The 15,870-nt window shown below is 50.8% G+C and overlaps 1 protein-coding gene and 1 long non-coding RNA gene across 2 annotated transcripts in view; both read right to left on the bottom strand.

Moving 5' to 3' along the window:
* The window catches only part of angpt4 (angiopoietin 4), a 59,613-nt gene extending 47,001 nt beyond the window's left edge, over positions 1 to 12,612 (bottom strand). The window contains 5 exon segments of the mRNA XM_056436935.1: positions 1,332 to 1,467; positions 1,737 to 1,821; positions 5,170 to 5,291; positions 5,356 to 5,493; positions 12,242 to 12,612. Of these exon segments, the coding sequence (XP_056292910.1) occupies positions 1,332 to 1,467; positions 1,737 to 1,821; positions 5,170 to 5,291; positions 5,356 to 5,493; positions 12,242 to 12,538 (778 nt within the window). The 5' untranslated portion in view covers positions 12,539 to 12,612.
* Positions 12,613 to 15,378: 2,766 nt separating this feature from the next.
* Positions 15,379 to 15,870, bottom strand: part of LOC130208059 (uncharacterized) — a 1,832-nt gene continuing 1,340 nt past the window's right edge. Inside the window, exons 1-2 of the long non-coding RNA XR_008834358.1 lie at positions 15,756 to 15,870; positions 15,379 to 15,685 (exon numbers count right to left, since the gene is read on the bottom strand). The exon at positions 15,756 to 15,870 is cut by the window's right edge and continues 1,340 nt beyond it. This is a non-coding gene — a long non-coding RNA (uncharacterized LOC130208059). The remainder of the gene's footprint in view (positions 15,686 to 15,755) is intronic.

Below are 15,870 nucleotides of genomic sequence, written 5' to 3'. Positions count from 1 at the left end.
CATGCTAACGCAGCGTGTGTACCTGTAGCACTAGCCACCATGCTAACGTGCAGCACTAGCCACCATGCTAACGGCGTGTGTACCTGTAGCACTAGCCACCATGCTAACGAGCGTGTGTACCTGTAGCACTAGCCACCATGCTAACGAGCGTGTGTACCTGTAGCACTAGCCACCATGCTAACGAGCGGGTGTACCTGCAGCTCTCGCCACCATGCTAACGAGCGTGCGTACCTGTAGCACTAGCCACCATGCTAACGAGCGTGTACCTGTAGCACTAGCCACCATGCTAACGAGCGTGCGTACCTGTAGCACTAGCCACCATGCTAACGAGCGTGCGTACCTGTAGCACTAGCCACCATGCTAACGAGCGTGTGTACCTGTAGCACTAGCCACCATGCTAACGAGCGTGTGCCTGCAGCACTAGCCACCATGCTAACGGCGTGTGTACCTGTAGCACTAGCCACCATGCTAACAGCGTGTACCTGTAGCACTAGCCACCATGCTAACGAGCGTGTGTACCTGTAGCACTAGCCACCATGCTAACGAGCGTGTGTACCTGTAGCACTAGCCACCATGCTAACGAGCGTGTGTACCTGTAGCACTAGCCACCATGCTAACGCAGCGTGTGTACCTGTAGCACTAGCCACCATGCTAACGAGCGTGTGTACCTGTAGCACTAGCCACCATGCTAACGAGCGTGTGTACCTGTAGCACTAGCCACCATGCTAACGAGCGTGTGTACCTGTAGCACTAGCCACCATGCTAACGGCGTGTACCTGTAGCACTAGCCACCATGCTAACGAGCGTGTGTACCTGTAGCACTAGCCACCATGCTAACGAGCGTGTGTACCTGTAGCACTAGCCACCATGCTAACGTGCGTGTGTACCTGTAGCACTAGCCACCATGCTAACGAGCGTGTGTACCTGTAGCACTAGCCACCATGCTAACGAGCGTGTGTACCTGTAGCACTAGCCACCATGCTAACGAGCGTGCGTACCTGTAGCACTAGCCACCATGCTAACGAGCGTGTGTACCTGTAGCACTAGCCACCATGCTAACGAGCGTGTGTACCTGTAGCACTAGCCACCATGCTAACGAGCGTGCGTACCTGTAGCACTAGCCACCATGCTAACGAGCGTGCGTACCTGTAGCACTAGCCACCATGCTAACGAGCGTGCGTACCTGTAGCACTAGCCACCATGCTAACGAGCGTGCGTACCTGTAGCACTAGCCACCATGCTAACGAGCGTGTGTACCTGTAGCACTAGCCACCATGCTAACGAGCGTGTGTACCTGTAGCACTAGCCACCATGCTAACGAGCGTGTGTACCTGTAGCACTAGCCACCATGCTAACGAGCGCCCCCAGCCGGTCCTGCTGCCTCCTCAGTCTCGTGTTGTTGCTGCTGGCGACTCTCAGCTGCTGCTCCAGAGAGCCGAGCGCCTCCATCTGAGTCGTGACGACGGACTGGAAACAAAACCAGAGAACAGAGAACTTTGTTTTGCTTTTCTTGCAGTAATTAAACTTTAAACGTGTGAAACTTCAGCTGTAACTCTGTTTCTGTTATTTATTCGTGTTTATATTGTGATTCTATCTCCGTCTCCTTTCAGCTGAACTTCAACCACAGATTCACATCTCCATATTTCTGCATGGAGGTCAGAGGTCAGAGGTCAGAGGTCAGAGCTGGGTCTCATGTCTTGTTGTTCACAGGTGTGGAGAACACAGTGACTCCTCACCTGCAGCCGGCTCTCGTCCTCCTTCATGTCCTCCAGCTCTCCGTCCTGCTGGGACTTCATCCTCTGGACCTCCCCCTCCAGCCGACTGGCCGGCGGAGACAAGAGACCCAGAGCGTCACGAAATGCAACGTGTTGTTGTTGTTATGATCACAACAACAACAATAACAAATACGTTTGTTTTGGTGCCCAACACCAGAGGACCAGAGGACCAGTGTACGTGAGTCCACTGAGAGCCTCCTACCTGTTCTGGTCTAGGTGAGTCCACTGAGAGCCTCTTACCTGTTCTGGTCTAGGTGAGTCCACTGAGAGCCTCCTACCTGTTCTGGTCTAGGTGAGTCCACTGAGAGCCTCCTACCTGTTCTGGTCTAGGTGAGTCCACTGAGAGCCTCTTACCTGTTCTGGTCTAGGTGAGTCCACTGAGAGCCTCCTACCTGTTCTGGTCTAGGTGAGTCCACTGAGAGCCTCCTACCTGTTCTGGTCTAGGTGAGTCCACTGAGAGCCTCTTACCTGTTCTGGTCTAGGTGAGTCCACTGAGAGCCTCTTACCTGTTCTGGTCTAGGTGAGTCCACTGAGAGCCTCCTACCTGTTCTGGTCTAGGTGAGTCCACTGAGAGCCTCTTACCTGTTCTGGTCTAGGTGAGTCCACTGAGAGCCTCCTACCTGTTCTGGTCTAGGTGAGTCCACTGAGAGCCTCCTACCTGTTCTGGTCTAGGTGAGTCCACTGAGAGCCTCCTACCTGTTCTGGTCTAGGTGAGTCCACTGAGAGCCTCCTACCTGTTCTGGTCTAGGTGAGTCCACTGAGAGCCTCCTACCTGTTCTGGTCTAGGTGAGTCCACTGAGAGCCTCCTACCTGTTCTGGTCTAGGTGAGTCCACTGAGAGCCTCCTACCTGTTCTGGTCTAGGTGAGTCCACTGAGAGCCTCCTACCTGTTCTGGTCTAGGTGAGTCCACTGAGAGCCTCCTACCTATTCTGGTCTAGGTGAGTCCACTGAGAGCCTCTTACCTGTTCTGGTCTAGGTGAGTCCACTGAGAGCCTCCTACCTGTTCTGGTCTAGGTGAGTCCACTGAGAGCCTCCTACCTGTTCTGGTCTAGGTGAGTCCACTGAGAGCCTCCTACCTGTTCTGGTCTAGGTGAGTCCACTGAGAGCCTCCTACCTGTTCTGGTCTAGGCGAGTCCACTGAGAGCCTCCTACCTGTTCTGGTCTAGGTGAGTCCACTGAGAGCCTCCTACCTGTTCTGGTCTAGGTGAGTCCACTGAGAGCCTCCTACCTGTTCTGGTCTAGGTGAGTCCACTGAGAGCCTCCTACCTGTTCTGGTCTAGGTGAGTCCACTGAGAGCCTCCTACCTGTTCTGGTCTAGGTGAGTCCACTGAGAGCCTCTTACCTGTTCTGGTCTAGGTGAGTCCACTGAGAGCCTCCTACCTGTTCTGGTCTAGGTGAGTCCACTGAGAGCCTCCTACCTGTTCTGGTCTAGGTGAGTCCACTGAGAGCCTCCTACCTGTTCTGGTCTAGGTGAGTCCACTGAGAGCCTCCTACCTGTTCTGGTCTAGGTGAGTCCACTGAGAGCCTCCTACCTGTTCTGGTCTAGGCGAGTCCACTGAGAGCCTCCTACCTGTTCTGGTCTAGGTGAGTCCACTGAGAGCCTCCTACCTGTTCTGGTCTAGGTGAGTCCACTGAGAGCCTCTTACCTGTTCTGGTCTAGGTGAGTCCACTGAGAGCCTCCTACCTGTTCTGGTCTAGGCGAGTCCACTGAGAGCCTCCTACCTGTTCTGGTCTAGGTGAGTCCACTGAGAGCCTCTTACCTGTTCTGGTCTAGGTGAGTCCACTGAGAGCCTCCTACCTGTTCTGGTCTAGGTGAGTCCACTGAGAGCCTCTTACCTGTTCTGGTCTAGGTGAGTCCACTGAGAGCCTCCTACCTGTTCTGGTCTAGGTGAGTCCACTGAGAGCCTCCTACCTGTTCTGGTCTAGGCGAGTCCACTGAGAGCCTCCTACCTGTTCTGGTCTAGGTGAGTCCACTGAGAGCCTCCTACCTGTTCTGGTCTAGGCGAGTCCACTGAGAGCCTCCTACCTGTTCTGGTCTAGGTGAGTCCACTGAGAGCCTCCTACCTGTTCTGGTCTAGGTGAGTCCACTGAGAGCCTGCTACCTGTTCTGGTCTAGGTGAGTCCACTGAGAGCCTCCTACCTGTTCTGGTCTAGGTGAGTCCACTGAGAGCCTCCTACCTGTTCTGGTCTAGGTGAGTCCACTGAGAGCCTCTTACCTGTTCTGGTCTAGGTGAGTCCACTGAGAGCCTCCTACCTGTTCTGGTCTAGGTGAGTCCACTGAGAGCCTCCTACCTGTTCTGGTCTAGGTGAGTCCACTGAGAGCCTCCTACCTGTTCTGGTCTAGGTGAGTCCACTGAGAGCCTCCTACCTGTTCTGGTCTAGGTGAGTCCACTGAGAGCCTCTTACCTGTTCTGGTCTAGGTGAGTCCACTGAGAGCCTCCTACCTGTTCTGGTCTAGGTGAGTCCACTGAGAGCCTCCTACCTGTTCTGGTCTAGGTGAGTCCACTGAGAGCCTCCTACCTGTTCTGGTCTAGGTGAGTCCACTGAGAGCCTCTTACCTGTTCTGGTCTAGGTGAGTCCACTGAGAGCCTCCTACCTGTTCTGGTCTAGGTGAGTCCACTGAGAGCCTCTTACCTGTTCTGGTCTAGGTGAGTCCACTGAGAGCCTCTTACCTGTTCTGGTCTAGGTGAGTCCACTGAGAGCCTCCTACCTGTTCTGGTCTAGGCGAGTCCACTGAGAGCCTCCTACCTGTTCTGGTCTAGGTGAGTCCACTGAGAGCCTCTTACCTGTTCTGGTCTAGGCGAGTCCACTGAGAGCCTCCTACCTGTTCTGGTCTAGGTGAGTCCACTGAGAGCCTCTTACCTGTTCTGGTCTAGGTGAGTCCACTGAGAGCCTCCTACCTGTTCTGGTCTAGGCGAGTCCACTGAGAGCCTCCTACCTGTTCTGGTCTAGGTGAGTCCACTGAGAGCCTCCTACCTGTTCTGGTCTAGGCGAGTCCACTGAGAGCCTCCTACCTGTTCTGGTCTAGGTGAGTCCACTGAGAGCCTCCTACCTGTTCTGGTCTAGGTGAGTCCACTGAGAGCCTCCTACCTGTTCTGGTCTAGGTGAGTCCACTGAGAGCCTCCTACCTGTTCTGGTCTAGGTGAGTCCACTGAGAGCCTCCTACCTGTTCTGGTCTAGGTGAGTCCACTGAGAGCCTCCTACCTGTTCTGGTCTAGGTGAGTCCACTGAGAGCCTCCTACCTGTTCTGGTCTAGGTGAGTCCACTGAGAGCCTCTTACCTGTTCTGGTCTAGGTGAGTCCACTGAGAGCCTCCTACCTGTTCTGGTCTAGGTGAGTCCACTGAGAGCCTCCTACCTGTTCTGGTCTAGGCGAGTCCACTGAGAGCCTCCTACCTGTTCCGGTCTTGCAGCCGGTGGATCTCGGAGGTCTGCCTCTGCAGGTCCTTCTCCAGCTTGCTGGTGGACATGAAGTTCTCCAGGATCCGGATCTCAACCCGAGATGTGTGGTTCAGCACCTGCAGGGAGACGGTCCACATCGAGTCTGCGCTCAGGTGAGGATCCCCGTGGCGCCCCCCTTACCGTGGCCTCCACCAGGTGGAGTTGGCGGGTCTGCTCCGCCGTGTGCGTGAGGAGCTCGCTGCCCGCCTCCAGCAGGGCGGCGCTCCGGTCCTGTGCGGCGTGGGGCGGGCCGGCGCTCCTCTGGAGGACGGTCTCCAGCTGGACGGAGACAGCAGAAATGACCACGTCTCCAGGACTCTGACTCCGCCCCCCCGGAGCGCCCAGCGCACCAGATGAAGCAGGTCAGGGGGTCGGGTGAATAAAGACTATGGTCTCTCCGTCTCTGGGAACGTCAGGCGATGCCAACTCGCTCTGCCACGCCGTGACCTTTGACCCCAGGACAATAAATAATCCATCTCTTGGTCCTGAACCCACCGAGCTGCTCTGGGAGACCAGTGAGACGAGTCACTGGGTTCAATTCAATCTGGTTCATCTTGTAGTAGTACTTGTAGTATGACTTGTAGTATAACTTGTAGTATGACGTTTAACTTGTAGTATAACTTGTAGTATAACTTGTAGTATAACTTGTAGTATTACTTGTAGTATAACTTGTAGTATAACTTGTAGTCTTACTTGTAGTCTTACTTGTAGTATTACTTGTAGTCTTACTTGTAGTATTACTTCGCTGTGAGAGAACTCAGATGAACTGAAGCCAACTAGAAGTTCAGTTCTGTTTCTCGGTCTCTGGAGACACAATGTGCTGACTCCTTAATTGACCCTCACTTCCTGCTGTAGGGTTACACACACACACACACACACAAACACAAACACACACACACACACACACAGTCACACACACACATTATAAACTCGACGCAGACCGGCCCACGTACTGAGGGCTTGTTTCCCAGATGCTAATTTAAACCACATGTTCCAGGGGGAGAGAGAGGGGGGGGGGGGCTGATAACAAGACTGACGCACGGGCGAGTAGCACCGATAGAGATCAGGGGAACAAGTGCAGGCTCTGAGGGCCTCATGGAGGTTCAGCTCACATGCACGCTCACATGCACGCTCACATGCACGCTCACATGCCCACGTGCACTCAAAGGGTTCGTTCCTGTTTGTTGACACAGACGTTGATGTTTTATATATATATTAGGGCTGTGAAACGATTAACATTTTTAATCGGGTTAATCACAGGTTTTTGTGGATTAATCATGATTAATCACATATTACCGATATTCTCGGTATATTTTGTGAGAACATAGAGATTTGTGACAAAAGACGGATATATACATTTATACATTCTTCTATACAATGGTGCTGCAACTCAGCAGTTATTTAGCAGTTTTCTTCCATATGGAACATTAATACATCTTCATCCTAAACAGAATGTTTAACCCTCCTGTTACCTTTCGGGTCAATTTGACCCCATTCAATGTTTAATGTCGGTGTTCTTTGGGGTCAATTTGACCCCAGGCTGTTTTTCACTGTGTCAAACTTATAAGAAATATCAACTTTTTTATATATTTAAAGGGCTATTTAGGTCGTCAACAAACAAACATAAAGTACCTCACACTTAAACTTGGGAAGCAATATTAATTCTAATAATTTTCTGGAGGTTTTAATTGCTGGGGTCAAATTGACCCCGAGGATAAAATATGTTAGTAAATGTAAAGGTAACAGGAGGGTTAACCTCTTCCACTCCACTGAGGACGCGGCGTCCTTAAGCCCCTCCCCTTCCCTTTAAACGGCTTGCTCACGCAGACCACGTCATTAAACATGGGCATGTTTGGTATCCCAGCATTCAACACATCCTCATCTTTGCAAAGAACATATACATTTTCTTTTATTTCGTAATAATTTTTCACAAGAGGAGCCCAAACACACACTGTCTAAAGTCGCGATCAATGCAGCAAGTCGGGTCTTGCAACATTTCGACGGAGAAAACGTACAGAATACACTTTCTAAGTAGATGTATTAGCGGAGGTATTAGCGGAAGTACTAGCGGAAGTTAGCAAAGAGCTAGCGGAATCAGAAAAGGTAAAAAGTTTTACAAAAAAACTCTTTTTTTGGTGCGCTGTGGCTTCCCTGACAGCAACGTGTTGAAGCCAGGAGACCGCGCTGTCTTTGCCCGGGCCATGAACACGCTGATTTGCTCCGTTTTTGTTTGACTACATTGTATGAGTAACAGTTAGGGGGGTGCTAGTGACTTTCCATGCGCGAAGACCGGCATCTGAACTCTGCGGCAACCGCGATCGACATATTGAGCACCCCTGCATTAAAACATTGGTGCAAGTGACTTTTTTTCGTCCCGATGTGCGCACACACGCCGGCATCGTGTTAACGTGACACGTAGAGACAGAATGACATGCTGCTGGTTCGAGACGACCAACAACAGACGGATTGGAAGCTCATTCTGCGCATGCGTTAAATGCGTTAAAAAAATAACGAAGTTAAACCTGTAATTTAATTAACTGAGTTAACGCGTTATTTTTCACAGCACTAATAGATATATATAAATTAGGGCTGTGAAACGATTAAAAATTTTAATCGGGTTAATCACAGGTTTTTGTGGATTAATCATGATTAATCACATATTACTGATATTCTCGATATATTTTGTGAGAACATAGAGATTTATGACAGAAGACGGATATATACATTTATACATTCTTCTATACAATGGTGCTGCAACTCAGCAGTTATTTAGCAGTTTTCTTCCATATGGAACATGAATACATCTTCATCCTAAACAGAATGTTTAACCCTCCTGTTACCTTTCGGGTCAATTTGACCCCATTCAATGTTTAATGTCGGTGTTCTTTGGGGTCAATTTGACCCCAGGCTGTTTTTCACTGTGTCAAACATATAAGAAATATCAACTTTTTTATTTATTTAAAGGGCTATTTAGGTAGTCAACAAACAAACATAAAGTACCTCACACTTAAACTTGGGAAGCAATATTAATTCTAATAATTTTCTGGAGGTTTTAATTGCTGGGGTCAAATTGACCCCGAGGGTAAAATATGTTAGTAAATGTAAAGGTAACAGGAGGGTTAAACAGAACATGTTTCTCTTGTTTGTCAACCATTAACTCCACCATGACACAATCTAAAGGCCTCTAGTCTTCCTCTAGCAGCTGCTGAGGCAAACTGACTGTGTGGGTTTTCTTCATGAACTGGGCCGTGATGAAAGGGACGGCGGGGACACCGCTGCAAAGCTGAAACCTCACCGGCCCGGACAGGTGGACAGATTGACAAGTGACTTTTTTTCATCCCGATGTGCGCGCACACGCCGGCATCCGAGCTCTGCGGCGCGCGAGACGGAGATCGGAATCGTGTTAATGCGACACATAGAGACAGAATGACACGCTGCTGGAGAGACGACCAACAACAGACGGATTGGAAGCTCATTCTGCGCATAATAATACATAACATTTCTATCGCGCTTTTCATAATTCTCAAAGACGCTTGCATGCGTTAAATGTGTTAAAAATAAAAAACTAGTTAAACCTGTAATTTAATTAACTGAGTTAACGCGTTATTTTTCACAGCACTAATATATATATATATATTTATATATATATATTTTATGTTATTATATTTATGACGTGATGATGTTTCAGGTCCATGAAGAAGACACACGAAGGAGACGACCTTTGACCTCCGCTTGTGAAACATGAAAACTCTGATGAGTTCAAGCGTCTCACTCGGCAGCTTCTCCTTGTTGACACAGGAAGATGCCTTCAGGCTCACGGGGAAACATAGGAATCAGAGGAAGAATGCAGACCGACTGGAAAACTCCCAGAATCCTCAGAGAGGATAAACATGAGGTCAGAGGGCCGAGCGGCTCCTCAGAGGCCTTGTCTGGGGACGACCAATACGAAGCACTGACGTCCACACCATCCATCCATCAATCAATCAATCAACCTGTCAAACAATCAATCAGTCAACATGTCAATCAATCAATCAGTCAACCTGTCAATCAATCAATCAGTCAACCTGTCAATCAACCTGTCAATCAATCCTCCTCCCCCTATCAGTCTGTCCTTTGCACCCGGCTTGTCAACGTCTACGGCGGCATCTGAAATATCTCTCACTCACACACACACTCACAAATACACACACACACACACACACTCTGCTTCTTGTCTTCTGACAGGTGGGGTCCCAACCTGTGGTCCGAGGCCCTGACTTGAGTAATCTTGAGTTTGTTTTAGGAAGAAACTGTTTCCTGACTCCTGTTTCCTGTCTCCTGTTTCCTGTTTCCTGTTTCCTGACTCCTGTTTCCTGACTCCTGTTTCCTGTTTCCTGTCTCCTGTCAGCTGCTTCTCTCCACTGTTCTTCTTCATGGAACCTGAACGCATCACTGGACTCATGATAAGAGAGACAGGGACCCTGAAGCTGGACCCCGGACCAGGCGGGGCTAGTTCTACTAAAGGGGCGTGGCTAAGGAGACTTGAGGGGTGGGGCTAATGATACACTTGATTGCGCCAGCAGATTCCAAACGATTAATTATGTGTTTTCATAAAAAACTAAATGTTTTCTTTGCATTTCAGACGCTGGGAGAAACAGAGAGAGAGGGAGGAGAGAGAGAGGGAGAGAGAGAGAGAGAGATAGAGAGAGGGAGGAGAGAGAGATAGAGAGAGGGAGAGAGAGAGAGAGGGAGAGAGAGAGAGAGAGAGAGGGAGGGAGAGAGAGAGGGAGAGAGAGGGAGAGAGAGAGGGAGAGAGAGAGAGGGAGAGAGGGAGAGGGAGGAGAGGGAGAGAGAGAGAGGGAGAGGGAGAGGGAGGAGAGAGAGTCTCAGGTGAGGGGTCAGAGGTCACGTGTCTTGGTTTAGGGGTCAGAGGTCACATGTCTTGGTTTAGGGATCAGAGGTCACGCATCTTGGTTTAGGGGTCAGAGGCAGTGGCGGTGCGTCCATAGAGGGCGCTAGGGCGCCGTCCCTCTTAAAATTTTGAGATGAAAAAAAAGAAGAAGACGAAAAAAAATACATCCTGTCAAAAAACATTATATGCCATCCATCCATCCATTCTCATCGGCTTATTCCGGGGTCGGGTCTTGGGGGCAGCAAACCCAGCAGGTCGACCCAGACTTCCCTCTCGCCCGCGACACTTTCCAGCTCATTGTGGGGGATCCCGAGGCGTTCCCAGGCCAGCCGGGAGATGTAATCTCTCCAGCGTGTCCTGGGTCTTCCCCGGGGCCTCCTCCCAGTAGGACGTGCCTGGAAAACCTCTCACGGGAGGCGTCCAGGAGGCGTCCGAATCAGATGCCCGAACCACCTCAGCTGACTCCTTTCGATGCGAAGGAGTAGCGGCTCGACTCCAAGCTCCCTCCTGATGTCCGAGCTCCTTACCCTATCTCTAAGGCTGAGCCCGGCCACCCTACGGAGGAAACTCATTTCGGCCGCTTGTATTCGCGACCTCGTTCTTTCGGTCACTACCCAAAGTTCGTGACCATAGGTGAGGGTTGGAACGTAGACCGACCAGTAAATTGAGAGCTTCGCCTTTCGGCTCAGCTCTCTCTTCACCAAGACAGACCGGTACAGCGCCTGTTTTACTGCTGCAGCTGCACCGATCCGCCTGTCGATCTCCCGCTCCATCTTACCCTCACTCAGGAACAAGACCCCGAGATACTTGAACTCCTTCGCTTGGGGCGCTCTGTCCCACCTGGAGGGAGCAATCCACCGGTTTCCGGCAGAGCACCACGGCCTCAGATTTGGCGGTGCTGACTCTCATCCCTGCCGCTTCACACTCGGCAGAAAAACGCCCCAGTGAGTGCCGGAGGTCATGGTCTGAGGATGCTAACAGGACCACATCATCTGCAAACAGAAGAGAGGCGATCCCAAGACCCCCAAACCTGACCTGCTCCACCCCCAGGCTGCCAAATCATTTAAATAGTAAATATACCGTGTTGACGCGCTAAATGTGTGTGGGAGACCGTCAGCCTGTCAACAACCACTTAAGTTAATGTGAAAAAATATAATATATCGCCACTCATTATCACGGAGAGAAGCCCCTCCCCTTTTACGTTGATCCGGCCCAACGTGTGTGTGCGGGAGCGAGCAAACATTTCACGGTCGTTTCGGCAAGGACGGCTTCTCATTGGCGGATGAAACGTGAATCTTGGGCCACAAAAATGTGCGCTCATTGGCCAATGACATCGTTTTATTATTTCACGTGACTGGACTATTCGGCAGATCAGAGACCGGTATCGTTCCCGCAGCCAGAGAGCTCCACGGAGCTACGGGAGCAGGTAGCTAACGGAGCAGGTAGCTAACGGAGCTGTTAGCTGGAGCTCAGTGAGTAATGCGCTGTTTAGTTTCTCCTGTCTGTTGTTCCAAAGGGACTGAAACTCTCTGGACTACAACGGGGGGAGGAGTCTAAAGAGCTTCAGACAAGTGGAAAGCACAAATGTTAACGCAGTTATCTAGCTAAGAGCATGGAGCTAACTCGCTAACAGCCTGAAGCTAACCCTGTTTGCAGAGCAGCAGAAGGAGACCGAACTGGCATCGAAAACACAACGAAGAAGTTCTGAAAAACAGACACATTCCCTCAAGAATAATGAAACAGGCTAGTTACAGACATGATGGACTTTAACCAGAGAGTAAAGTGACCACTTTAAAGAGAGGAGCTACTTGTCTTTACAGTAGTGGCTCTGCTCTGTCACCCAATGTAACATGTGATCTCTCTGACTCTATTCTGCTCTGAAGCTCTTTCATGTGAGGGTGAAACTCTTTTATTTTGTAAACCTCTGAAACCCAACCCCATGTTCCTTAAAGCTGCTCTGAACCTCTCATGCCCAAAGTCACAGTGTGTTGATAGTTGTTATTGGACCGTGTTGAGCACGCTGTGTTCTTGAAATAAAGCTTTGTGTTCTACTATATTCTACTCAAAACCTCTTTTCTTCTCATTGTTGAGTGATATTTAAACTGCCGCCACTGGTCAGAGGTCATGGTCTCCTACCTTCTGCAGCCACAGCGTGTTGTTCTCCATGGCGTTCTCCAAGGTCTTCAGTCTGTGAGTCGACCAATCGGCCGGCGGCGAGTCTCTCTGCGGGACTCCGCCCCCTCCGGCCGGCGGCGCCGCCCCTCTGCAGCCGCCCAGCTCCGGCAGGACGAAGGTGTAGCTGCACTTCCTCCTCTTCTGGGCTCCTCCTCCTCCTCCTCCTCCTCCTCTTCTTCTTCCAGCTCCTCCTCGCTCAGCAGCTCCATCAACGGCGACCCCCAGGGTCCAGACCAGGAGGAGCACCAGAACCCTCATGACGCGCCTCGGAGGTCACCTCAGGAACACAGGTGAGCAGGCGGTCTCTAGAGGAGGTGTCTAGAGGAGGTCTATGGAGGAGGTCTCTAGAGGAGGTCTCTGGAGGAGGTCTCTAGAGGAGGTCTCTGGAGGAGGTCTCTAGAGGAGGTCTCTAGAGGAGGTCTCTGGAGGAGGTCTCTAGAGGAGGTCTCTGGAGGAGGTCTCTAGAGGAGGTCTCTAGAGGAGGTCTCTGGAGGAGGTCTCTAGAGGAGGTCTCTGGAGGAGGTGTCTAGAGGAGGTCTCTGGAGGAGGTCTCGGGAGGAGGTCTCTGGAGGAGGTCTCTAGAGGAGGTCTCTGGAGGAGGTCTCTAGAGGAGGTCTCTGGAGGAGGTGTCTAGAGGAGGTCTCTGGAGGAGGTCTCGGGAGGAGGTCTCTGGAGGAGGTCTCTGGAGGAGGTCTCTAGAGGAGGTCTCTGGAGGAGGTCTCTAGAGGAGGTGTCTAGAGGAGGTCTCTGGAGGAGGTCTCTAGAGGAGGTCTCTGGAGGAGGTGTCTAGAGGAGGTCTCTGGAGGAGGTCTCTGGAGGAGGTCTCTAGAGGAGGTCTCTGGAGGAGGTCTCTAGAGGAGGTGTCTAGAGGATGTCTCTGGAGGAGGTGTCTAGAGGAGGTCTCTGGAGTAGGTCTCCGGTCTCTGGGGTCCGGTTCCTCTCGTCCCTCTTCAGGACGGATCTTTCATGCTTTTATTTTGAAAAATTCCCAACGCGATCAAGGATGGAGAGAAGAGAGCGTCCAGGCCGGCGGAGAGGAAGGAGGCTTGTGAGAGGAACTCCTCTCCTCCTTCTTATCGGGGCCGGCTGAGGAGAGGAGGAGTAAGGGAGGAGGAGGAGGAGGAGACCTGAGGGAGGCCTCTCTATTCGTAGGCTGAAAAAGAAAGATGGAGAGAGAGAGGGAATAAAAAAGAAGAGGGAGAAATAAAAGACTTGAGCGAAATAGACAAACACGTGAGGCCTCTTGGTGTTTGTTTGTTTGATGTGTTTTTAGTTAGAGAAGAACATCTGGACTGACGGAGCTCCTGCTCCACCCTGCTGGAGCCTCAAACAACCACAATGCACTGCGGTAAAAAGGCCTGTTTGCATCGCAATACCAAGAACTACGAGTCCCCTGAAGGCCCTGAAGGCCCTGAACGCCCCGCGGCCGACAGTCAGAATAAATAGAGTTAGTGGACGTTTGTTCCACGGGAGCTCTGGAACCAGGAGGAGTCAGGAATGCTTTCAGGGAGTAAGGAGGAGGAGGAGCTCACTCCCTGGGGGGGGGGGGGTACTCTTCATCACCTCTCCTCTGATAACAGGTGAACTGCAGCTCTGAATGTGAAGCTTATCAGGGAACAGGTTATTTATTCTAGAGGACGGATGACTTTAGTAATCAGGAGCCTGGAACCCCAAACTACCCCCCCCCACCAATCACAGCGCTGACAGGAAGTTCACCGGCTGAATCCTGAAGAATTGAATATATATATATATATATATATATATGTCTGAAACTGGAGGAAAACGAGCGAGACTTCTGACTTCCATCTCTTTCTCTGCTGCTCAGGACGGATCAGGAGTATTCTCTGTGTTAAAGCTGCATTCTCTCCCCTGACCACCAGGGGGCGACTCCTCTGGTTGTATAGAAGTCTATGCTTCATGTGTTAAAGCTGCATTCTCCCTCCTGACCACCAGGGGGCGACTCCTCTGGTTGTATAGATATATATGCTTCATGTGTTAAAGCTGCATTCTCTCTCCTGACCACCAGGGGGCGACTCCTCTGGTTGTATAGAAGTATATGCTTCATGTGTTAAAGCTGCATTCTCCCTCCTGACCACCAGGGGGAGACTCCTCTGGTTGTATAGAAGTCTATGCTTCATGTGTTAAAGCTGCATTCTCTCTCCTGACCACCAGGGGGCGACTCATCTGGTTGTATAGAAGTCTATGCTTCATGTGTTAAAGCTGCATTCTCCCTCCTGATCACCAGGGGGAGACTCCTCTGGTTGTATAGAAGTCTATGCTTCATGTGTTAAAGTTGCATTCTCTCTCCTGACCACTAGGGGGCGACTCCTCTGGTTGTATAGAAGTCTATGCTTCATGTGTTAAAGCTGCATTCTCTCTCCTGACCACCAGGGGGCGACTCCTCTGGTTGTATAGAAGTCTATGCTTCATGTGTTAAAGCTGCATTCTCTCCTGACCACCAGGGGGTGACTCCTCTGGTTGTATAGAAGTCTATGCTTCATGTGTTAAAGCTGCATTCTCCCTCCTGACCACCAGGGGGAGACACCTCTGGTTGTATATAAGTCTATGCTTCATGTGTTAAAGCTGCATTCTCTCTCCTGACCACCAGGGGGTGACTCTGGTTGTATATAAGTCTATGCTTCATGTGTTAAAGCTGCATTCTCTCTCCTGACCACCAGGGGGTGACTCCTCTGGTTGTATAGAAGTCTATGCTTCATGTGTTAAAGCTGCATTCTCCCTCCTGACCACCAGGGGGAGACCCCTCTGGTTGTATATAAGTCTATGCTTCATGCGTTAAAGCTGCGTCTTCATCCTTTTATCCTTTTTTTCCCATCCTCTTTTCTTTCTTTCAGGGACAAGAGTCAGGAGCTCAATGATTGTCTGTAAATAACACGCCAATAAGTTTTGTTGTTATTGATGATGTCATAGAAGAAGCAGCAGAAACAACAAAAAACTAAAACACGTAATTAACGTCACAATATTAAAAAAATGTTTAACTGATTTTTCTCTGTCATCATTTTGTGTTTATATTCAATATCTTAAGGTAGATTGTGAAGCCCCGCCCACATTGTTGTAATGATGACACAAACGCTCAGAGGTTCAACTGTCCAAACTTTATTTCCTGAGCTGAGCTCTTACAGGGCCAGCGTACGGGTCTGCTGCCCTCTGGTGGCCAGGCAGAGAACTACGGTGGCCTTCAGGGGACATGAACAGTGTCTGTGTTTTGGCCCTTCTTGGCTTCCGTAGCGTCACAAACAACCGCCCCGCTAGCTGAGGTCCATGCTCTTCCCCCCCCCCCCCTGGACGCTATGTCGGGTTGCTTCTGATCTAGTCGGCGAAGTCGGCCATGTTGGGGCTCCTCGCCACCGAGCGCCGCAGCTCCTCCTGCTTCACGGATCCGGCCACCTGCGGCGGAGCTCAGGTGAGGTCAGAGGTCAAAGGTCATGCATGTTGTCTCGGGGACAGGAAGCAGTACCTTGGTGGTGCAGGTCGCCCTGAGGGGCTCGATGAGACGGTCCAGCCTCTGGAGGACCGCTGCAGGACTCAGGGACGCTAGGCGGGCTAGCATCAGGAACGTTAGCATCTACACA

The sequence above is a fragment of the Pseudoliparis swirei genome, chromosome 18 (genome assembly GCF_029220125.1).
Source record: "Pseudoliparis swirei isolate HS2019 ecotype Mariana Trench chromosome 18, NWPU_hadal_v1, whole genome shotgun sequence".
In the NCBI taxonomy this organism is placed as follows: domain Eukaryota; kingdom Metazoa; phylum Chordata; class Actinopteri; order Perciformes; family Liparidae; genus Pseudoliparis; species Pseudoliparis swirei.
Note: the sequence above shows the minus strand (reverse complement) of the source record. Positions and strands in the feature narration are given on the sequence as shown.